Source organism: Castor canadensis, chromosome 2 (genome assembly GCF_047511655.1).
Source record: "Castor canadensis chromosome 2, mCasCan1.hap1v2, whole genome shotgun sequence".
NCBI classification, from domain to species: Eukaryota; Metazoa; Chordata; class Mammalia; order Rodentia; family Castoridae; genus Castor; species Castor canadensis.
This window is the reverse complement of record NC_133387.1, coordinates 7,522,949-7,547,724: the sequence shown is the minus strand read 5'-3', so window position 1 is coordinate 7,547,724 and position 24,776 is coordinate 7,522,949. Positions and strand designations below refer to the sequence as shown.

General features: G+C 42.8%; 1 protein-coding gene across 5 annotated transcripts in view; it reads right to left on the bottom strand.

Moving 5' to 3' along the window:
- Positions 1–291: 291 nt before the first annotated feature.
- Znf777 (zinc finger protein 777) overlaps positions 292–24,776 on the bottom strand; it is a 28,798-nt gene continuing 4,313 nt past the window's right edge. For 4 of the 5 annotated variants that reach the window (XM_020159298.2, XM_020159297.2, XM_074061139.1 and 1 more), the window contains exons 2-6: positions 23,541–24,401; positions 22,150–22,276; positions 19,673–19,786; positions 5,364–5,615; positions 292–1,839 (exon numbers count right to left, since the gene is read on the bottom strand). In XM_020159298.2, the coding sequence (XP_020014887.1) occupies positions 671–1,839; positions 5,364–5,615; positions 19,673–19,786; positions 22,150–22,276; positions 23,541–24,386 (2,508 nt within the window). In that variant the 5' untranslated portion in view covers positions 24,387–24,401 and the 3' untranslated portion in view covers positions 292–670. The remainder of the gene's footprint in view (positions 1,840–5,363; positions 5,616–19,672; positions 19,787–22,149; positions 22,277–23,540; positions 24,402–24,776) is intronic. The other variant, XM_074061118.1, reaches the window with a different exon arrangement.

Here is a 24,776-nt window from a genome sequence, read left to right as displayed (position 1 = left end):
CCTGCCCATTCTAGTCAACTGGGATCTATTCTGTCCTGAGTTCCCATGTGCCAGTGGACACCAGGGCACGGGAAAGTTGGCAGCAGGAGCTCCTACCCTTCTCTACACTGTTATTCCTTCAAGCTGGTCACCGCTGTCCCTCCTTTAAAAGCACCTGCTTCTCCTCCACCCAAAACGGAGAATGCTGAAAGGGACTCAGTAGTCTGCTGACACTAAGCACATGTCCCTCGGGCCACCTAATCTGCCCCTCCCCTTCAAAACCAAACAAAAATGGCAAACAGGAAACGCTCGTCTTTTAAAAATTACTCTATTATTATCAAATAGAACCACAGTATCCAAAAGGTAATTAAAAAGTTCTATCCCCAACTAGATGGCCCTGTTCAGCCCCTTCGAGTGGCCGGCAGCCAAATCACTCCCCCCGTGCTGATTGGTTTCATCCATTTTATTGTCAAGGAAATGAACAGCCCGCGGGGGTTCCCCAGGCCGGGGATACAGGCAGCAAGCGACCTGGTCTCACTACCCCGCGTCCTGGGGAGGAGGGACGGAAGGGGAGTGGGGGCTCAGGGCTCACAGCAGAGGGGCTCAGGGCGCCCCGCCCCCGCCCGCTGGGCTCGGGCCTGGCGGTGGCCGAGGCAGCTGTCCAGGGGCCGGGCGGCGGCGGGGCGCGCGCTCACTCGCCCGTGTGGGTCCGCAGGTGGTACTTGAGCGACTGCTTGTAGCGGAAGCACTTGGCGCAGTGCGTGCAGGGGTAGGGCCGCTCGCCCGTGTGCGCGCGCTGGTGCTCCAGCAGGTGGTGCTTCTGCGTGAAGCGCTTGCCGCACTCGGCGCAGTGGTAGGGCCGCTCGCCCGTGTGGATGCGCCGGTGCTCCAGCAGGTGGTGCTTGCGGATGAAGCTCTTGCCGCACTCGGGGCAGGCGTGCGGCCGCTCGCGCGAGTGCACGCGGCAGTGGTTGGTGAGCTTGGACTTCTCGCTGAAGCTCTTCTCGCACTCGGGGCACTTGAAAGGCCGCTCGCCCGTGTGAGTCCGTTGGTGGCGCAGCAGGTGTGATGGGCGGCTGAAGCTCTTGCCGCACAGGCTGCAGATGAAGGAGACCTCGTGTTTGCCCGCGTGCACGCGCTGGTGGATGACCAGGCTGATGTGCAGGCGGAAGCTCTTCTTGCACTCAGGGCACGTGTAGGGCCGCTCGCCCGTGTGTGTAATCTGGTGCTTGGTCAGGCTCGACTTGTGGCTGAAGCTGCTATCGCACTCGGGGCACTTGTAGGGCTTGGGTCCGCCACCGCTGCCCGAGCTGGGCGACTTGGGACGTGGCTTGAGAGAGTGCTTGGGGTTGAAGGCGGACCCGCGCTCCGGCGAGGCGTAGCCGCCCCGCACGCGGTGGATGCGCTGGTGCAGCGTGAGCTGCTGCTTGTGCCGGAAGCTGATCTCGCACTCTGCGCACTCGTAGGGCCCCTCCTTGATGTGGTTGCGCTGGTGGATGATGAGGTTGATCTTCAGCCGGAAGCTCTTGCCGCACTCCATGCAGGTGAAGGGCCGCTCGCCGCGCCGGTTCCTCTGCTGCTGGCTGGAGGAACCCCGGTTCTCGCCTAGGTGGTGCCTCTCGCCGTGTGCGTGTGCGTGCGTGGAGGGCGCCAGCCGCTTCACCGAGGGGTTTCCCAGCTGCAGGGGCGGGGGGCTCTCCTCGCCCTCCGGGGACATCTCCCCGGGCAGTGGGGTCTGATACATACTGGCTTCGTACCTCCCGGACAGTGGCCCTAGGGACTGCAAGTGCTGCGGCAGCTCGTCCTCCTCGTCCTCTTCATCCTCCTCTTCCTGCTCCTCTGTCTTTATCACGATCCCCTCTGCTCCAGGGACAGAAAGAAAGATATTACCTGATGGCTAGAGCCCCAACCTGGCTAGGTACTCATTGCTCAGTCCTCACCAACAGGCACTGCATGAATATATTGTTGCTCGAACCCTTTTAAATCTCAACTCTGCATCCCTGCTCCCCACCTCCCTGGGCGTGTAACCCAGGCTGACCATGGTGTTTGGTTCAGGAATAAGCCCAGACCTCAACTGGGCCAATTAGATTCCTCTCGGCATTTTGTACGGAGGAAACGGGAGATAGCTTCCTTTGGTCACCTTGGGAATCTGGTGGGGGAGCAGTACCCAGGAGGAAAGAAAGAAACCAACCTAGAGAACTCCCATGTGGAGGGGCACCCAGATCCAGTTGTGTCTGAACTTACCAAGTATGTGAACCAATGCATAGTCCTTTTTCCTTTTGGGTATGTTAAAGGTTGAGTTTCTGCCAGCTGTGTCTAAGGAGCTTAAAGTTCTTCATCTTCTACTAAAGACTGCTCCAGCCGAACTGCCCTGCTGGACTGTTCTTCCTTTCTGAACCTACCTGGGCATTTCTCTTCACTATGCCCTCACTCACCTCCTCCCAGCAACTTCCCACTCCTCTCTAAATCTCCATGTCTTCCTTGGAGATCCCAATGTGCAGCACTCAAGCCCTCCTGGGCTCCTCCTCAGGGGCTCAGGCACTCAGGCACTCAGCCTTCCCACACATCTCAGAGATGCCGAGCCCCACTGCATAGTCAGGCACCAGCCTCAAGGTCAGCCTTGAACCAGGATCAGATGGGTTCTCTCTGCCTTTCCTTCAAATTCTGGAGTGCAGTGCTTGCACACCCCACTGTAGGTACCAACCCTCTCCCACACACTTTAGGGCCTAAACAATGCCAAGTTCTACAGTGGCCCCTGAGAATGTAAGTTTAAGAGAAAAAGTGGCCTCTGACTCCTATCTGAATTTATTTAAAGTGACCTGTACTTACTGAATACTGTTAAGTGGGGGCTTTAAGTTACTGATTTTGTGCAACATGAAAAAGTCACTCCTCTGAATGTGTCTAAGAGACAAGCAAGGTTAAAAGTCTGCACTTGCAGAATTCTTATAAACAAGAATTTTTTTTTTTTTTTTGGATGGTACAGGGGTTTGAACTTTGGGTCTCATTCTTGCTATGCAAGAATCACATTACCTGAGCCACTCTATCAGCATTTTTTTTGTCAAGTATTTTCAAGATATGGTCTCTCGATTTGCTCAGGCTGGCCTTGAACTGAGATCCTTCTGATCTCTGCCTCCTGAGTAGCTAGGATTATAGGCGTGAGTCACCAGCACGTGGCTCAAACAAGAACTTATTTGAAGCACTTTCACACCTGTCCTCTTTTCATGAGCACAGTAACTTAGCAGAGGATGAATACAAACAGCATTCTCATTTTACAGGTGGAGGGACCCCAGCCCAGACATACCAAGTGATGTTTACAAGTAAAGTAAAAAGTTACACCCTTTTCAGAGCTAGTCCCTGAACTATCTCATTTACCCCCTGACAGCAAAACTGAGGCTAGCAGTGTCTGTGACCTGGCCAAGGTCTGCGCAGTCATTAGTGGCTCCTCGGCCACAGCATGCTCCACTGCTCCTCTAGAACCTGTAAACTGCAGTGTTAAAAATGGGACACGAGTGCTGAGTAAAGGCTGCTCTACAGTGTTGCGATTCCCAGCAGGAAGTGATCCAGAACATCCTTGGAGCATGGTGCCTAGAAGTTCAGGTGAGGGACAGCTGCAGAGACTGGGAACTGGTTGCCTGGTGTTTACCCTGAAAACACAGTGCTGTGCATGAAAGCCAAGGGGAAAAGATGGGCTTGAGGGGAGCAACTGTCCTTCAGCATCAAAGCTGCCTTTTTCTTCTCTTTTTTTTTTTTTGGTGATACTGGGGCTTGAACTCAGTATCGCCTACACCTTGAGCCACTCCACTAGCCCTTTTTTTTGAAAGGTTTTTTTTTTTTTTGAGATAGGGTCTCGTGGAATTATTTGCCCAGGCTGGCTTTGAACCATGATCCTCCTGATCTCTGCCTCCTAAGTAGCTAGGATTACAGGTGTGAGCTACTGGCACCCAGCTTAAAGTTGCCTTTTTCTTTTTTCTTTCTTTTTTTTAAGTTGCCTTTTTCTTAATGGAAAATAAAAATGAAACATTTGGCTCTAAAATTCAAGACTCAAAATTCCACAAACTACTGTTTAGGAGTTTTCTAAGGTTCTACTATAATAACTGGGGAATGCTCAAATGGTAATCTGGAATTTATGATGCTTCCAATTTAGCATGTACTCAGAATTTGCCTTTTGTCTTCTCATTATTCTTTTATAAAAAGACTCCTGAAATACCATGCAATTACTTCAAAATAAAGAGTCAGATAACTTGGCCAAGGATGCCCATGATATTTTATTAAGTACAAAAAGGCGAATTTTAAGTCAGGCATGGTAGTGCACACCTGTAATCCCAACATTTAGGAGGCTAAGGCAGAGGGTTTTGAGTTCAAGGCCAGCCTAAGCCTCTGCAATTTGCCTTATCTACAGATAAAATGAAAAAAAAAATCTTAAATCAACACAGTAATATGAAAAACCTAAATAACTAGATACTAACATGTTTCTAAATGTTAAAAGTAACATACACTTTTTTTTTTCATACAAATACTTGATAGTTAATGAAGCAGATATAAATTAAACATTTAAGCAAAAATAAAAACCTGAGTTCTACCAAATTTTCCAGGAACATAATTCCTATCTTAACACATTTTTCTCAGAATACAGAATGACAGCAAAAGCTGCCCAGTTTACCTAGTAAGCTTAGAATATTGTTTCTAAAACCAGATGAGGATGATTCAAGAAAATAAGAGTTCAGGTTAATTTCATTTGTGAATCAAGTTGTAAAACTCTGGAATAAAATGTTCATTAAAAAATCTGTCATCCAGGACCAGAAAAGCCATCATGAAAGATGTCCTTAGAGCCCTCTGTCATGCTGTTCTTCTACTCAGAAAGAGTGTCAGGGAGCAAAATGATGACTCTTTTTTGTAATTAACAAAAAGAAAAACAAGAGTCTACCAGAGAAAGACAGTACAATAGTCATTTTAAAAACATGCTCTCCAGGGTTGAAATCTTCAAATTAGTTGAGGCTTCTAGTGTGTCATAAGACAATCAAGGACATTTTGGGAGAAGGCAGTTATAGCTTTGCCTTTGCCATTATCTGTGTAACCCTGAAAAATGTGTTTGATTGACCTTGTCTCCTTGTAGGATGGTGGGGCTGGGGGAGGGGCAGTGAATACATGATCTGTCAGATCCCTTTACATCCTTGTCTGAACCAGCCTTTGATATGGCACCTTTCTTACATGGGAGATGGATTATAATAAATGCTGAGGCAGGAAACCTACAGGTGGCCTTGCCTGGGGTTCTTTCATGCCTGTCCACCGTGCATGCCACTGTCCAGCTACCTTCCTGAAGGAAGGACTTCAGCATTCCCACAAGCCAGGGCCCATGGGGCTCCCCTACCCAACCCAGAACTTACCTGTGCAGTTTCTCTGCTGCACCAGCATCTGCTTGAGTTCACTGAACTCACTGGAGCCTTCTGTGGACTCCTCCAGCGTGTTCTCCTGTTCCTGCATGTCCAAGTCTGGCTGCTCTCCACAGGGGTCACCCAACTCTGAGTCCTGAAAGCCATGTTCCTCTACTTGTCCCATCAGGGGCTCTGGCGTCTCCAAGCTTTCTGAGCCCTCGTCGTTGGTCTGCACCTCAATCTTAATCACGATGCCGTCATGTGCTGAGGGGGAGGGGAGAATACAGAACAGTCATGCTACCTGTCCAGGATCTCACAACACTAGAATTTATATTCCAATAGTTCTTTTTTATAGAGACCCTACAAAAAATGCAATAGAGTTGATGGTGAGTAGACAGAATTTTCTGGACACTTTATAGCCTTGAACACCAATACAAACTAGAGTCAAGTTAAAATAGTTGCAAAGTTTATTCTCCATAAGCCCCACAGTTTTTTAGACTCTCATTCCCTTTCCCATGTTAAGCAGCCCAAATCCACACAGCTGGCCTCTTGCTGGCTAATACACCATCAAGATGAAGGTAAAGACTGGCTCTTTCCTCACCTATCGAGCTTCTGTTGGCCCATTCCCCAGGAGGAGACAGACAAGAGGGAGACCTCTTGGGGCCCTGCTAGTCCATGTTGTCAGTTATGCATATGTGTACCACAGGCGTGTCTGGGTTTTGTTTTTAGCTAAATAGAATCCTATTATATACACTGCCTTAAAATTTATGTGATTTTTAACTTGCTCATACATAGATCTGTAGGTTAACTTCACATGGATTTTTACAGACACAGGCATCATTTTACATGAATAGTATTTTAACATACATTTTTGTTTTTTCAGCATGGTAATTTTTTTCCTTTTGATTTGCTTTCTCTTTTCCACACTTCCCATTTTACCATTAGGACCACTCAGGTAACTCCTATAATTAGCTAGTGTTTTTCTCCATGCTTATTATGTATGTAGTCATCATAACAACACATATACATTTAATGTTTTTATTTTTTGGTCATTAGTGGTGTTAAAATAAAATTGCCCTTATGTTCCTTTTCTACATCCAAATATCCATAGAAAGCCTTTCAAACCAACTTCCACAGCGATAAAATATTCTTTTAAATGCTGCATATATTCCACAGTAAGAATGATGCTGTAATTTATTCAATCATTCCCTAATGGAAGAACATTCACTTTCTGTTCCCAGTCTTTTGCTATGGTAAATAATATTGCAATAAACATTTGTTTATAGCTCTAACTACAAAATAATGGTTTAATTTCTCTGATATTCTCAGTAGGGGACTGCAGAATCAAAAAGTTAAATATTTTAAAATTCTGGTGGTTATTACCAGACTGGTTTCCAAAAAGGCTATGCTACCACCAGCCTGCAGAAGAATACCCTTCTCCACACATCCTGCCAGCAACAGACACTTTGGTTGTTTTCATTTTTCTCAGGCAAATGTAAAGTGGTAACTTACTGGTAACGTCTGATGGCTTTATTTTTGGTGATTCTGGGGTTTGAACTCAGGGCCTTGTGCATGCCAAGCAAGCACTATGTCAATTGAGCCATGCTGCCAAGCCCTAACTTACTGGTACTTTAATTCCACTTCTCAGGGTAAATTTGAGTATGATTTCCTTTACTTATTGGTCCTTTAAATTTGATTTTGTGTGAACCTGTATGCCTATCTTTTGACTCAATTCCAATTATGTTGTCTTATCAATTTGTAAGAATTCTTTGATTCTTGTATTAGAGATACAAGAATATCTGCATTTCAAATTTTTTCCCGTCCTGTCACTTGCTGGTTGACTTGATCTCTTGCACATTTTACCATGCAATTTTATTTTATAATGATTTTTAATTTTTAAAAATTATTATAATTTTTTTGGTGGGACTAGGGTTTGAACTCAAGGTTTCACTCTTGCAAAGCAGGTACTCTACCACTCGGGCCACAGTTCTAGTACATTTTGTTCTGGTTATTTTTGAGATGGGGTCTTGAGATCTATTTGCCTGGAGTGGCCTCAAACTACAATTCTCCTGTCTCAGCCTCCCAAGTTGCTAGGATTATAGTGTGAGCCATTGGAGCCCGGCCTATTTTTATTTTCTAATTTTTATTAGCATATAAGAGTTGTACAGGGGGATACATTAAGATATTGACAGATGTGCTTACAATGTATCTTAGCCATGTTTACCCCTTCATTGTTCTCTCCCCTCCTCTTCATAGAACAATTTCAACAGGTTTCATTTTTTTCATGTATGAATACAAAATACATTCACCATATTCACCCTCCTTTTGCCCTTTCCTTATACCTACCCTCTTCCCACTGGAACCTACTCCTGGAAAAGACCCGGTTTACCCTCCTGTTCTTCATTTTTTTAAAAATAAAAGTGTATACTGATAGTCCAAGGGGGCTTTACATTGACACTTCAGACCTGTATATATTGTACTTCAATCAAATTAACCCACCTATTACTTACTCTTTTTTTTTAATTGTTTTATTATTCATATGTGCAGGCTTGGGTCATTTCTCCCTCCTGCCCCCACCCCCTTTTTGCAATTTTTCATTCTCATAAATCTTTTTTTTTTGGCAGTACTGGGGTTTGAACTCAGAGCCTCATACTTGCAAGGCTTGCTAGCAGGCACTCTACCACTTGAGCTACTCTGCCAGCCCTTACTCTTTCTCTATCACTATGCTCCCCTAATATTCAGCAGCTTATGGTACATTATGTTCTTTTATATTCATATACAGATGGGTTCTTTCAATGTTTTCCATTCTCTAGCATTTTCCTTTCCCTCCCTGCCTCCAGTAGCCCCTTAGATAGACTCACTATTATAATCTTGTTTTCTCTCACTATATAAATGTATGTGTGTATATATGTGTGTGTGTGTGTATGTATATATACATGATATGTTTTTATATATACATTTAACTTATAGGTCTGGCTTCCACATAGTAGGGAAAACATGTGACCTCTGACTTCTTGAGATTGGCTTACTTTGCTTAACATGATGTTCTCTAGTCCATCCATTTGCCTGCAAACATTTTCATTCTTCTTTATGGCTAAATAAAACCCTGTTGAGTATATATACATATATATATATATATATATATATATATATATATATATATATATATATGTATGCCACATTTTCTTTTCTTTTTCTTTTTTCCAGTACTGGGGTTTGAACTCAGGGACTACACCTTGAGCCATTCCACCAGCTCTTTTTGGTGACGGGTTTTTTCAAGATAGGGTCTCATGAACTATTTGCCTGGGTTGGCTTCAAACCGCAATCCTGATCTCCGCCTCCTGAGTAGCTAGGACTACAGGCGTGAGGCACCAGAGCCCAGCTAACATTTTCTTAGTCCATTCATCAGTTGTGGGACATCTGGGCTGCTTCCAAAGCATGGCTATTATAAACAGTACGGCGATAAGCATGGGTGTGTAAGTGACTCCATCGTATCTTGGAGCACATTCCTTCAGGTAGATGCCCAAGAGTGGCATTGCTGGATCATATGGTAGCTCTATTTTTAGTTTTCTGAAGGACCTACATACTGCTTTCCATAGTGGTTGCACTAATCTAACCTTCTCACCAACCGTGTATGTGTTTTACCCCCACATCTTCACCAGCATTTGTTGTTGTGTTATTGATGATAGATAGCCAATAATCTTAATATGGGATCTTAATGTCTTTCTGATTTGCATTTCCTTTATGGCCAAGGATACTGAACATTTCTTCATACATTTTCTGGGCATTTGTACTTCTTCTGAGAACTGTTCAGGTCATTTGCCCATTTAGTCAATGGGTTGTTGATTCTTTGAGGGGCTAGTTTTGAGCTCCCTGTATATTGTGGTTATTAATCCCTTGTCAGATGTATTGCTGACGAAGATTTTCTCCATTCTGTAGGCTCTCTTCAATCTGGTGACCATTTCCTTTGCTGTGCAGAAACTCTCTAGCTTCATGCAGTCCGTTTGTCAGTCCTTTCTCTTAACTGCTGAGCAGTAAGAGTTCCATTGATTAAGTTATTGCCTGTGCTGATGTGGTCCAGTATTCTCCCTATTTTTTCCTGGAGTCATTTTCCCATTTTAGATCTACACTGACTAACCCTAACTTGATCTCTTGCAACTTTTGCCCTGCAATTTTAAAAAGGTTTTCATATTGTTGAAAATACAGCTCTTTCTTTTTATGGTTCCTGAATTTTTGTCTCAGCTTAAGGTCTCCTCCGGTCCTAGATGGTTCATGTAGTCTCCTAGATTCTATCCTGAGGTTTTTAATGATTATTTAGGTCTTCAGTATTCCCAAATTTTTTTTTATTTTGCATGTGGTGTGAGGTAGGGGTTCAACTTTATTTTTTTACACGTGGACAAACCTGCGTCAGCACGAACCGTCCTGTATGTTAAACAGCATTTTTTGGTTGAGGAAATGATAAATGGTAATTCATAAACATATTCATTCATTGAATGTTTATTAACAGATATTTACTGAGCACCAACTATGTGCCATGCAGTGTTCTAATGGCTTAGAAAATGTCAGTGAACAAACACATACCTATAAGGCAATAAACCCAATAAATAATTTGTAAGTTAGAAGGTTATATGTGCTGTGGAGGCAGGGGTAGGGAGAAAGGAAACCGGGAAACAAATGAAGGTGGCAGACACAGTCCTGCCCTTATGAAGCAACCCGTTCTTCTGCCCCATCTACACGCTCCCATATCTAATGTGGGTCCTATCACTGAGAAGTCAGACCAACCATTAGACTGAAACTGATGCTCTACCACCTGAAGATGGGTTCTCTTTGATGTCTGGCAATCCTTTAATTCTTCCCTGCCCAGCCATGTCAAATCACTTGGAAGTATATATATATATATATATATGTTTATATTTCCATCTGGAATATAAAGAAAGCACTTATGTTCTCATGTGTGCTACCCACAGCCTTCAGGGAAGACCTGTGCTGCCTTCCCTCAGAACTGAGGGAGTCTCCCACTCACCCTCCAGAGATGTATTCTAGTCTCTAGTTTAAAAAAAAAAAGAAGAGAAAAGAAAGAAAAAGTCACATATTTACATCTTTGACTTCTTCCAGCTTGAGCTGAAAGTTAACACCTTTGCTTTGGATATGTTTTAAGTGTGGTCCCTAACAGCTCCTGTGCTATAAGCTTCATTTCCAGTGTAACAGTACTGAGGTGGTGGGGCCTTTGAGAGACAACTGAATCAGGGAGCACTGCCCTCCTGAAGACAGTGATGTTAATCCCTCAAAATGGATTAGAGAAACCGGGTTATTACAAAGTGGTGACCTTGGCTGCTCCTTAATCTCTTGCTTCCTGCCTCACCATGTGGTCTCTGCTATGTTGTGAGGCAGCCACGAGGCCCTCACAAGAGCCACATGGATGCCAGTGCTATGCTTTTGAACCTCCCAAACTGTGAGCTAAATAGAATTATTTTCTGTATAAAGTACCAAGCTTCAGGAATTTTGCTATAGTAACACAAAACAAACTGATACCCCTTCCCCTCCAATCTCTTCTCTCATTTAACCTAAGTCCTCTGCTTGTTCCCTTGCTCCTGCCCATGCCTTCCTTGAAATTCTCCATGGGTTTTTTCCCTCTCTCCAGTCTTCAAGCCTTGCCCTTGCACTAAGTCATGATGCCCCTTCCACAAACATGTATTTCCTGACTTCACAAACTCCTGAAAACATTTCACTGACCTATTTCCTAAAATAATTTTTCAAAATTATGTACCTCTTTGGACATTGTGAATAAATATATAAAATGCATCAGTAACTGCAAAATACGTAATTTCTGGAGTGTTATAAATATTGATATTTTGAAATAAACTCTTCCCTCATCCCTAATGTCACCAATGGAATCTTAAGAACCCTAGCAATTTTAAACCCACCACTATTACAGTAAAAAACACATGAACAAGTTCTTCTTTGATAGTTGGAATTTTTACAACATTTCCCTTTACCTTGAACATCCATTGCCATTCCCACTTTGCCCGCAGAATTTTATCCTAACAGAACATATTTTTATGCTTAGAAGCCTTTGACTAGTCACCTCATCTGCCCCAAAAATGTGTATGTAAATTGAAAGTTCAATTTTGCTTTCAGTTCTAATAACCACGAGGCTCTCTGTGTTCATTTTTTTTTCTGACTGAAGTTATCCTCAGTGATTATTACTATAAAATGATAAACCATCATCCAAGATGGAAAATGAAAAAATTTTTTTGCAATGTATCTTTCAGAAGGATGAATAGTAAGTTGTTCCACAATTAGACTCATCTGAGAATGGATATTCTTGGGGGTACCAGGGTTTGAACTCAGGGCCTCAAATGTGCTAGACAAGCATTCTACCACTTCAGCCATGCCCTTGGTCATATGAACACATACTCTTATTGTACAATGTTTTTCATTTTTATAAATGCAAACACTGAGAAGCCTCATTTACATCAGTGTGTAGATGGGCTGGAAGGAGCTGTTACAAAACCACTACTTGATTCTTTGAACTTATCCTGAATTATATGCCACAAAAGTCATGGTTGACGTATCACTGAAAATTGTTCTTAATGGCCTGCTCGCTGCTAACATTCTGGATCGTCTGTGTGGTCACCAGGAGGGCTTTACCTCAGAAATGCTCTGCAGAAAGACTGGGATGGGCAGGAGGTGCTTTTTTTAAATGGTGGAAGACGTAGGAAATGAGCTCTGTATTTCAGGGACTACGTGTTGTGTGTTCTTGGCGGATCAGCTTATGGATGAGGACAGATGGGCCAAGGACCTGGGAGCAGAAGCCTCAAAGCCATCACTGTCATGCTCTCAGAGTCTCCTGTGTCCTCCAGAACTTTAGTGCCTGAGCTTGAAGAACAGTGCCTTCTACCACCTGTCCCCACTTCAAGGCCACTCCCTGTTCTCTGCTCCACCAATGTCTTACTAAGCTCTCAGCTGTACCTCACCAGGCTCCTCTCTGAATCCAAGCACTGTTCTGCTCTTCTCTAGGGTACTTTGCTCCTCTCAAGACAGGCAGCACCTTCTCATGCCCCATACTTGTTAGGCCAGAGAAGCCAGTTTCCCACCAAAAAGGTCTCCTGACCCCAAACATCTTTTGTTTTGTTTTTCTGGTGGTGCTGGGGCTTGAACTCAGGGCTTCATGCTTGCAAGGTAGGTGCTCTAATGCTTGAGCCACATCTCCAGCCCCCAAACAACTTTTGAAAAGGTACTGACAACCTAATTATAAGCATTTATAATTGAAAAATTAAGGACATGAGTTGTGGGAATATAACTGCACAAGGATAGCATTTCAAACCAGTGGTGAAAAAGGATTTTTTTTTAAAGTTTGCTTTTTTGAGACAGGGTCTGGCTAGGTACCCCAGGCTGACCTTGAACTTGCAATCCTCCTGGTTTAGCCTTCCAAATGCTGGGATTATAGATGTGTACCACTGGGCTCAGCAGAAAAGTTTTAAATAAATGAAGACAACTGGCTTCCTTTTAAGTAGGAAAAAGCTAATTTCATACATCTCACATCAAACACAAATAATGAAATCATATTAGTACCATGCTAGAAAAATCTCAGGCATGAGCTGAGCTGAGGAACAAGCTATTCCTAGACCTCTGAGGTCTCGGATGTTCCTTTAAGTAGCATTCTGGTCATTTAGGCCCACCACTATACTTTTTGGCTGTAACTTATTTTGAAAGGATTTTTGAGTTTGCTTGACAATTATTTGGCATAAGAAATTCACTCACTATGTGAGTGGTCTTTGTTCTTTATAGTCATGCTTGTTCATAAGAACTGTTGTGAAATGGGAAAAACCTATCATGCAAATGGATTTCAAATAGATTAGATGTTTAGTTAATGTAGATATACAATGCTATATTTAGAGACACTTAGTTAAAATAAACAGTTATTTACATTTGCCAATTTTCTTTTTGTTCTCCAGGGCAAAAATTTTTTTTCCAGGTTTCAAATATTTTCATAGTTTCTTAAGAAACTCAGAGGCCCAAGCCCTGTGATTATAGTGTCTACTGAATAAAATGGCCTGAAAAATATTTTTGCACTTGATATGAAAGCCAGGCACCATAAAGAAAAGGACTGACAAATCTGAATATACAGACACTTAAAACTGATAAATTTGAACACATTAAAAGTTAAAACTGTGATACCATATACACATAAATATTATATACAAAAATAACCCAAAAGCTGGGAAAAATACTTACATATGACAGAAATGAACTAATAGCCTTGATATTTAAGAAAGGTTTTACAAATCAATAATAAAAAGATGAAAAATCCAAAAGAAGAAATAAAAGAATGCATAGAATCAGACACACTAGTCAACAATAAAGGTGTAACAACTGGCTCAGTATCCCCCTTCTGCTGAAAGGCACCAAATGTTGTTTATACCCATCCATTTGTCAGGTAATATAAATCTAAAAATACCCACCATTGGCACAAGCATGTATTCCCACGCTTAGATGCAGGCGTATAAACAGGCACCACTGTTTTGAAGGGTATTTGCCAGTATCTACTAAATGCTGTGAGTGGGCATATCCTCTCACTCAAAAATGTGCTTCTAAAATACACTTCAGGCACGTGCACAGAGATGTATTTTAAGGATCTTTACTGATGCAGTGAAACTTATGAGCACCCTAAATGTACATCAATGGGAGAGTATTTAAATAAAAGTGAAATAATACACAGAATACTATAATCTGCTATTAAGAACAAAATAGGGCTGGCGGTTTGGCTTAAGTGGTATACTAGCTGCCTAGCAAGTGCAAAGTTCTGAGTTCAAATCCCAGTATTGCGAAAAAAAAAAAAATGAAGAAAATATTTATATATTCTGACATATAAGGATGTCAAATAAAAAAACAATTAAAAAGAAGCAATGTACTATATTATTTGTTTTACAGTAAGTAAATATTTATTTATGCATTACTTATATACTTAAGAGTGTATGCACACACAAGAGGATGTGTATATGTCTGCACATAAAATTGGAAGGAACAAACTGTTGACTTTTGTGTGTGTGGTACTGTGGTTTGAACTCTGGGCCTTGTTGAACTCTGGGGGGGACTTTCTGCATTTTTTTTTTTCTTTTTGAAATTAAAAACCACTGTTGCCACACTAACCATCTCTACCAGTTCAAAAAAAAAAAAAAAAGAATTAATGGTTGGCACAGGCTTTCCAACTTCCTCATAGGTACACTTTCTGTGAGGTTTAAAACTTGGTATGTGATTTGTTTCAATTTTTTTTTTTAAGTTGCTCATGCATAGACCAGAGGGCTGAGTAGCTTTTCAAGCTGTTTTTAAAAAGCTCCTTTCTACCCCACAGCTCTCCATTTTGGGCTCCTCAGAGGCTATGCTCCAACTCTTTCAGCTGTTTTTTTGTCATGTACCTTTCTGACATGTATTGCCACTTCTTGAGTTTTCAAAGCTAAGTAAGCATTACCCATTGACTTTGTGACTTGGAGGTCAGGGCCATCTCCTCCAAATTCCTAATCTGTCATTAGTTTCCTTGTAATTTTAGTGGGATTGATATGTGTGCTCACATCCATAGTTTATATAAATGCTATTTATAATGTAAGCATATAGTATATTATAAGTACTTGTCTGTGCCTATAGACCCTTTTGCTTTCCCTAGGGCTAATCATTTAAATTTTGCTTAGTTTACTGTTAATTCTCATGAACTCAATTCAAATTGTGTCCCCACTCTGCTGTGTAACTCTCCTCTCAAGGCATTCACAAGTACTGGGTTTATCAATTCATTTACTTTAAGAAAAATTTCTGGAACCTTCTAATGTGCACAGGATTCCCAGTCATATCCTCCACCCTGCCCTCAGTATTTCTCTTTCTCATCTTTTTCTTCATTTACTTCCTCATTTGGGTAAAGCACCTCCCCAGCCTGAGAAAGGGTGCATGGAGACTTTGAACAATCTGAAAATGTCTTTTTCACCCCTGTATTTAATTAAACAGTTTGGCTAGATATCAAAGTCTAAGTTGGAAAATATTTTCCCTCGGAATTTTAGAGGAGCTGGGCTACTGTCTTCTAGCTTTGGATTTTGTTGGAAAGTCTGGAGCCACTCTAGAGCTTGATTCTTTGTATGAACCTGTTTTTCCTGTCTGGATACTTGAAGGATCTCTTTTGTCCTCAGGTGCTCTGAAATTTCCTGCTGAAGTGTCTAAAGTGTAGGTCAATTTTCATCCACTGGTCTAGGCAGCTGATGGGTTCTTTCAATATGGAAAACTGTTCTTAATTGCTGGGAATTTTTCTTGAATTGCTAATCCCCACTCTTGGTGTTTTATTCTTCTTTTCTGATACTCCTATTATCTGGATGTTGGACTTAACATCCTTCAGTTTTCTTATTCTTTCCATATTTTCTGTCTTTTAACTTTATTTTCTGGATAAATTTATCTCCCAACACTGCTACTGAGTTTCAATTTGTATTAATATATATATATATATTTTTTTTTTTTTTTTTTTGGTGCTGGGGACCGAACTCAGGACCTTGCACTTGCCAGGCAAGCGCTATTCCACTGAGCTAAATCCTCAGCCCCTGTATTAATATATTTTTAACCTCTAAGAATTTCTTTCTTTTCTTTTTTGAAACTAAGCATTATACTTCTGTGTGTGTGTGTGCATGTGTATATATATATATATATAAACACAGCATAATGAAACCAACCAAACACTTGGAAAAGGGGGAAGGAGGAAATGGATATATAATGGAAGGAGTGAGCATGTTCAAGACACACATGTATGGGATTTATCACAATGAAATCCCCTTATGTTAATGTGTGTTAATTCAAAAACAAAATTAAATTAAAAAAATTAACACCTGGGCTCCACTCCCGACTAATATAGTCCAATCTTCAAACCTGCCCCAAGACTCAGAGTTCTGCAGCAAGGACCTGCGTTCTTATTCTTCTTTCTCTACAGACCAAGCTAACCCCACTAAACCAATATCCAAATCAAAGTATCCCTAGCTCATACTTTTGTCTAGATCAGACTTTTGTTTCTGAACTTCAGACTCTACTTAGTTGCTTTCTCAACACTTCTCCTTGGTATCTCTCAGAGATCTCAAAGCACATGTGTTCAAAATTGAATTCCCATTGTTTCTCCAAATTTGAGCCTCATGTCTGCCATCTCCTGTTACTTAAGCCAGAGGCCTGGGAGTCTTCCTTGGCACCCTCCTTCCCCTTTTATTCTCATCCACCAGTCACTGAGTCTATCCTGGTGTACTGCCAAAATATATCTTCCAAATAGCCACTGGTCACACTGGGCTGTGCCTTGGTCCCCTACCTAGAAGATAATAAGCACCATCAACAATCTTCTAGCTTCCAGTCTCTCCTCCCTCTGATTAGGTCTTAGAGCAAGGGAGCTAACTTGTTCCTTAGGTTTCCATAAAACTCTCACACCCTCAAAGAGACTCTTTCTGACCTCCCAAGATCAGCAGTCTCTGTCTCCTAGGTTTTACAGCTTGGATGCTTCTCCTTACAGCTCTGTTGCAGGGGTGTGACTGTATCTTACACAGTGGGGTTTTGTTGTTAACACTGGTCTCTCCACTAGAGTAAGGGCCAAGACCTCTAGGGTACACAGTTCTGGACACAGTACCCGGTACAAGAAGCATCTGGTGGACTAAATAATAAACATATGAGTGAGACACGGCATCAAAATTCTTCAAAAATGGCCTGATGGAATAGCTCAAGTGATAGTGTGCCTACTTAGCAATCATGAGGCCTTGATTTCAAACCCCAGTATTCACACACACACACACACACACACACACACACACACACACACACACACACTACTTTCTCTCCCTCTCTCTCAATCTCTCTCTCTTTCTCAATGTATTATCGGTAACTACAGACAGTCCACCATAATGGGATATATGTTAGTGTACCTCAGGCCATATTTTGGATTCTTTTCTATGCTACAGACTCTCTTAAAGAACATTATTAGGCCAAATGTATGAGTATTTAAAATATTTAAGACAAGGCAAGAAAACATGTCATTTTCTAGAAAGACAAATGTATTCAGTGGTAATGTTTGAGAACACACATTACAGCTATGTCTTCTGGCTTGTTTTGCTCCTGCTCATTTGTTGGGGAAGATGGTATGCCTTCTCTGGGCCTCCCTGACTATGGTGCAAGGCTATGAATGAGAATTCCTGTTCTGAGTATTTTGAGAGCAGAAATGATATCTGAATCTTCTTTGGGTTTCTTTGCCATTGGGGACCTAAAACCATTTGATGATAGTTTATTGAATTAACTTACTTAGTCAATTCATACAATTGTCACATTTGGTATGTGTAGAACTCTGAAAGTTCTCACTTTTCTGGACTTTCCTCTCTTTGTATCACATCTTTGGGTTTTGCCCAGGGTTGGCTTTGCTGCCATCTTGCTAGGGAGAAGAAACAAAGAGACAGGCTAGGACAGGCTACCCTGTATGGGTAGAGGGCTGATAACTGCAGTTTCTTAGTCAGCTACTGCAGGTCCATGGCCATTGGTTAAACACAGGATATTATGTAAGGCCTACTCTGTGGAGCAGTGACCTTGTCCTCCCTCCTACTGTAGGCTCCAAAGGGATGGAAATGGTTAGTGGAAAAAATGATGCAGTTCAGCCATGCAAGGATGCTCTGTGAGGCCACCACCGCCTAGCAGAAGCTCAGACCATGGACATGTGGGTGTCAGAACAAACCCAACCCAGGGCAGAGTGGGCTGGGGTCATTTACTTTTCAATTTTGGCCCTATTCTGTGGGCCAAAATCTGTGATAAAAATACAAAAAGAAGACAAACAAGGGGGATCAATCTCCCCATCTAAGCCCTTCGAAGAAAATGCTATCAGAGCAGCAGTTGAATCTCAAAACCATTTGGGATGTCAGCTGTGTTTCAGGCTTCTTATCACAAATCACCTTTCCCAAATTTTTCTCCTTCCCAAGCAGTCTTTGTTATTTCTTTCACCTTGAATTTCTCCATTTCTACTACACTCTTGTTTTCAGATGTGGCCACTCAAACCTTTCAGGTACAGACTGATTTTCCTCCAATCAAAAGATTATCCTGCCACATGCCACCCTTTGGTCCCAACCCTTTGTCCTCATCTACTTTAAATTCATCTTTTTTGTCTTCAAACATATGAACTCAGAGTCAGCCTCAACCTTCATTTGAATCTCTGGGCACATCATCCCTAGAAAATACCAACACTGGATTTCTCTGAGATAGACCAGTACTTATATTTTCACAAAAGCCCACCTCTCCCATAATTTATTGTCCCTCTTAGTACATGGGACTGACATTACTCAGTGTTCTTGGAATACCGTATAGGCAGTTTGTAAGTTCCCAAATCAACGACATTAATTCATAATAAGGCTGGCTGTTGGTCCCAAACTGAGCTCTCTTGCTGGATCATCCCCTTTTATAGATATGATCCAATGATGTTTGACTATTCTCACTGGTCGTATGTGCCCACCAAGGCAAGCATGTATTTCTACTGAAGACCTTCAAAGCAAGGGTTACAAGTCCAAAGGGAATTTCAAAGCAGAGCCTTCAAAAGCTAACTATGCACCAGGAAAGCACCAGCAGTGAGTGTCTGTGGGTTACTGATCAGCCACTGTGAAGGGGACAACCCTCCAGGACCACGGTTGTGTTTACTGAGCCTGTGACATTCCAATCCTCATGCTAGGCCCCAGTGTTAATCTTAGGACCAGTCCTATGCTGTGAATGAGGAAACTGAGACTCCAAAAAGATCAACACTGCTAGTAAGCAGAAGAACTGAATTTAAAACAGGCAGCCTGATACCAGGTGCACCTGGGCTATGTGGCCTATCTGCTGATCCCATCTAACTGCACTTCAGAATGTTTCCTATAAAGTTCAGGCCTACCCCTTATCCTTCCTCTCACTGCTGCAGGAATCAGGACATGGGCCTTCTCTGGGAAGCTCTAGAAGGAATAAGCACTAGTTCCTTGCTAGGCAAGTGTCTACCACTTGAGCCACTTCCCCAGCCCTAAGCACTAACCCGTGAATGCTTTCTTTGTATTTCTTGCTTTATTTCCTACAAAGAGTGAAGTGACTCTGGGTCATGTCAAAAAACCCGAGACAATGAACTCTGTGGCATTCCTATTTATCAATAACCTGGGCCACTAGTGATCATGGGGGACCCAAGCAGATTCCTGCACCCGCAGGTCTCCTTTATGCACAGCCTGCTACCAGGCTCCTTCAGGTCCTGCCCCAAGCTGGGGTCTCCTGAGTACTGAAAAGACCCAGGATGCAGGGCCCTGGGCTACGCACTCACTACTCACCAGCACTGGGGTCTGTAGGCGTCTCACCCTCCTCAGAGTCTTCGTGCTCCTGCATGGCTGGTCTTTCCCCACGCTCCATCTGTGACATGAGGTCTGGTTTGGAAATTGCATAGTCTGGGCAGAAGGAAGGAAAATACACTATGAAAAGAGGTGGCACTGCATGTTGGTGACATAGGAACAGCCCCTCTGCTGAGGTCTGGCAATGTTGGAAAAGAAACAGTCAAGTGTTTACCCTCTTTCCTGGGGGGGGGGGGGGGAGGGTGTGTGTGTGTGTGTGTCCAGGTTTTTATGACAAAAAACAGTATTTGAAATTTTATAAAGTAAAAAACAAATCCTGGTAAAATTCAAAAGGCATAAAACAAAACGATGACTGATTTCTTTACATTGAAATGGTTTACGGGTAGGGCAGTGCAGCTCTGTGGTAAAGCCTGTGCTTAGCATGCGTGAGGCTCTGGGCTCAGTCCCCAACCAGAAGTTTAAATTTCTTTTGAAATTTAAAGATGAAGAAACTGCAAAATATTATACACATATTTATCGTATATGGCAAATTGTTAACATTCATAATTACATATAAAGAACCTCTATAATTAGTAAAAAAAAAAAAAGAAAGATATAATCGGGTAATTTATAGAAGAAATACAAATGGCCAGTAAATATATAAAAAGATGCACAAGTTCACTAATCATCAAATAAATACATATTAAAATAATGATGTATCATTTTTCACCTATCAAAAAGACAAATATTTAAAATAGAAGAGCTTGGATCAGGCCAGGGTATGGAGAAATGGTGTTTCATGCATTGTTGCAGAAACCCGTAAACTGGTTCATGGGCTCCATGACAATAGCCATAAAACTGCAATGTAAACTCTTTACTCCATACTCTCGAAACTCTCAGGCAAGTGCACACACAGAGCTGTTGATCACAGCACTTTGTAACCATGAGAAAGACAGAAGCAACTACTGTTCACCAACAACAGCAAGGTCAACAGCCAGTGTTTGGGTACTGCACTGTCTCTCTAAGGAAGTCCACATGTGCTGCCGTGGCAAGCTGTCCATGGCATACCAATCAGTACAGTATCTGTACAAACCCCACCGTGTGTTCAGCAAACATGCATTTGTGTGCAGTTCACACATGCACAGAAAAAGATGAAAAAAAGCAGAATCAGTGGTAGTTCTCTCTGGGGGTGGTACTGGTGAGTGGGTGGAGGTTGCTCGATTGTATCAGTCTAATTGTTGAATTTTCACAATTATGTATGTATTAAAAAAATAATTTAAAAAATGGGATAAATGTCAGGTGTTGGTGGCTCACACTTGTAATCCTAGCTACTCAGGAGGCAGATCTGGATCAGGAGGATCATGGTTCCAAGCCAGCCCCAGGCAAATAGGTTGAGAAATCCTATCTCAAAAAACTCATCCCCAATAAAGGGCTGGCAAGGTGGCTCAAGCAGTATGAGTGGTCAGACTCTGAGTTCAAACCCCAGTGTCACCAAAAAGAAAAAAAAAAGGAATAAGGTTATCGAATGAAAATTATATATAAAATTAGCAATTTCTAGCATGAATCAAAGTTTCTATCCAACAGTGTACTACTTAATGTTAAAATTTTTTTTGGTATATGCCAAAGAGTTCTTCATAGCAGAGCAAAGGATACATATAAAGTACATTTTCCAAGTTTTTGTCCCTAAATATTATCTTTTTGGGGCGGGATTGGGATTTGAAGTCAGGACTCTGCACTTGTAAAGCAGGCACTCTATTGCTTGAGCCAAGCCTCCAGTACATTTTGATCTGCTTATTTTGGAGATGATCCCCCCCAATCTCTGCCTACCAAGTAGCAAGGATTATGAGGGTGAGCCGTTGGCATTTGGCCTTCCCTAAACATTAATAAAAACAAGAATCTACAGACTTTGGGTTAAGACAGACCTGTGTGACTGATTAGGACCTAGGGTGAGCCTTTAATTTCCCTACTCACAGCCTCTTCTGTACAATGGGGATGAGGACCTGTGGGATGTCAGTGTTCAGTCATTTGGATAAGAAAACACGGAATGCTATCCCTTGTCTTATGTCCCTCGTGGCAGAGCTGGGCTTTCTTGGAAAGCACTTGGCATTCTGCTGGTATGAAGCAGGTTCTTGGTACGTCTGTTTTCTCCCGTTTTTTTCTTGTAAGAATTTGCTGGACAAATGAATTTTTAAAAAAGAGTCCGTGGGAAAAATACTCTGATGGTGAGAGACCCCCAATGTCTAGGTCTGCTTCTTCCAGCATCACCAAGAGCTAATCTATACAGTGGGGTCTCTGTGTACACGCTGTTCTGACCCGTGCTGCACTGACTGAAGCAGGTATACAGGGCATTTGTTTTAATTTGTTGTGCTCTCTAAAATTTTATTTGCCTTGCTTTCCTCTGTTGGTGCTACTGGGGGTTCAGACCCCCTAAGTTTCTGAAAGGATCTTACACCAGTGTCAAGGTAGCCCCTTGTCCTTACCCATGGAAACCAGAGACTCGTAGTTGCCTCTCATCACATTCTTGTAGAGCTCCTTCTGCCATTCAGATAGGTTTCCCCACTCCTGCTCAGAGAAATGGACGGCGACATCATCAAAAGTGACAGGGACCTGAAACCATATAATGAGGTCAGCCTGGACCAACAGGATGGCAGCCACAGGCTGTCAAGTCCCAAGACACTGGATTTCAACCCCCTCCCCTCCCTCAGGACTAGGAAAGCTCAAACTTACACCCTGAGTCTTCATCAGGATCCCTCTGGAAGTCAGGCCACTGTCCTGGCTAGAGAATGGGACCAGTCTTGCCTGGTTCCTTCCACTTCTCAGGACAACCCCTACTGCTTTAAAGCATGGTTTGTGAACCAACAATAGCAGCACCAGGGAACTTGCTGGAAATGCAGAGCTTGGGCCCCACCCTGGACCTAACTCAGCTTATTGTTAATGAGATCTCCAGGGGTTCATGTGTACAAAAAGCTCAAGTGCTGGCCTGGAGACACAGTCCACTCCCCACCTAAGGTTAGGCTGTGAAATGGGGCAGCAGCACAGAGGAACAGAAAACCAGCCCATACTCGAGCTCCTTCAGAACCTTTTGGAAAATAAGATTAAGACCTGTTCTCTAGCTTTTAAGGGTACCTCTTAAAATCAGATTTACTGGTATTAACATGAATTATAAGTGAACTGACAAAAATGTTGAGAAGCACAGAGCTTGTAACATTTAACCTGTATTCTCCCTCTATCCACTCCAAGGATGAACAATTAATTAATGGAAGGTATTAGATCCAGAACCTCCAGGATATGAAACCTAAGGATGCTGAAGTCCCTTATATATGATGGTATAGTATTAGCAAAGAGCCTATGCACACCCTCCCGTACATTTTAAATCACCTCTAGATGATCTATAATACCTAACTCAACGTAGGTGCTAGGTAAATAGTTGTCAAACTATATTGTTTAGGGAATAATGACAAGAAAAACATTTCTATGCATTCAGTGCAGATGCAATGTTCTTTTCTCACATATGCTCTATCCATGGCTAGGAGAACCAGGGATGCAGAACCCGAGGGTATGGAGGGCTGACTGTAAAGGCTCTGCCTCTATCCTCAGGTATCATGAACCAGTCTATTGACTGCCCCCTTGCCTTTCTAAGAGGACCATCACCATCCCTGGGCTATTTCTGTACCATCCTGTGCTTTTATCAACAGAAGAACTAATTTGCTTTTGGTGCATCCTGTTCTTGGTGAAGAAACACTGGCAACTAGTGATCATGACATTTTCTTTCTCAACCATCATTTTCCCTTTCTTTCAGTTAAACTAAATTCCTAAAATGAGTTCTGATTCAGATCATTTACTTGGGAATCCCCAGGTGGGATAGGTGTACCTTGGGAACTTCTCCATTGCTGCCTGGGGGCAGCCTCAGGATCCAGAAATTTCTGTTTTTCAGCAGGTTCTCCATGTTCTCCAGCCGCCTCTGCAGTAGTCCATACTCCTGCAGCAGCGTTCCCAGCACAACCCACTTGCTCTCCAGATGGTTTGCAAACTCCACAGCTGTCTTCTCACAGTCAGCTATCTTTTTTTCATTTGTCCCGGTCCTGCCCTCCAGGGTCAGTAGCCTCATGGCTTGGGCCTCTAGTTTCCTTTCCACCGCTTGGACGGCAGCCCACATGGCCAAGCGGGTGATCTCCGCTGTGGGCAGTGGCTGTTCCTTCTGAGCTGCAGGAGAGGACTGGAAGGGGATGTCCTTTTGGGAAATGGGGCTCTGAAGCAGGGGGTCCATGTCAGTCTCAGGAACTGTAGGGGAAAGGGTCAGTGGGTCTTTCTCAGGAACTTCAGGGGAGTGGAGTGAGGCTTCCTGATGGTGGGTGGAGTGGGTCAGAAGGGGTAGTTCCTGTTCAGCAGCAGTTGAGAGGGGGTACTGGGTCTCTTCCTGGGAAGCCAGAGGGCCCTGATGATGCGTGTCTTGCTCAGAAGCTGCAGGATATAGGAGTGAAGGTCCCTTCTGGAGGGCATGTGGCATCTGGCCTGAAGTCTCTTGCTTGGGAGCACTGGAAGTCTGGGGCTGGGAGCCTTGCTGGGGAGTGGTGGGAGACAAAGAAGGAACTTCTTTTGGGGGAAGAATTCGGGAAGGGAACAGAGTTTCTCGCGGAAGTCCAGCAGGAGCCCGATGCAGGGTTTCTTCCGGCAGAACGGTGGAGAATGGGAGAGGTGATGAGCGTTGGTTTTCCATATCCAGCTGCTGGACCTGTGTTCAAAGAAAGATAGGACAAGACAGGATTGAAGGTCACCATCTTCAGCTGGCAAAATAAATCCCAAAGATAAGCTCTCACATTAAAAATTCTTTAGTTTTTGTAGCAATAAGATATGCTACATGAATGCAAATCTCTTAAGACTGCAGCACTGATTTAGACATCAGTAATAAAGCTATTATGAACAACAAATAAAAGACAGCTATGCCACCTTCTATTTTCTATACAGCCATCTTGTTGTTCACAACACACATTTCACAGCTATCATCTTATGAGTGGTGGTGAGGTGAGGGTATTGGATGAGGATTAAAACACTTGGCTCTATCAAAACCTATGGCTGCCTGTGTCATGCTGGCCTGGTTATTTGACCT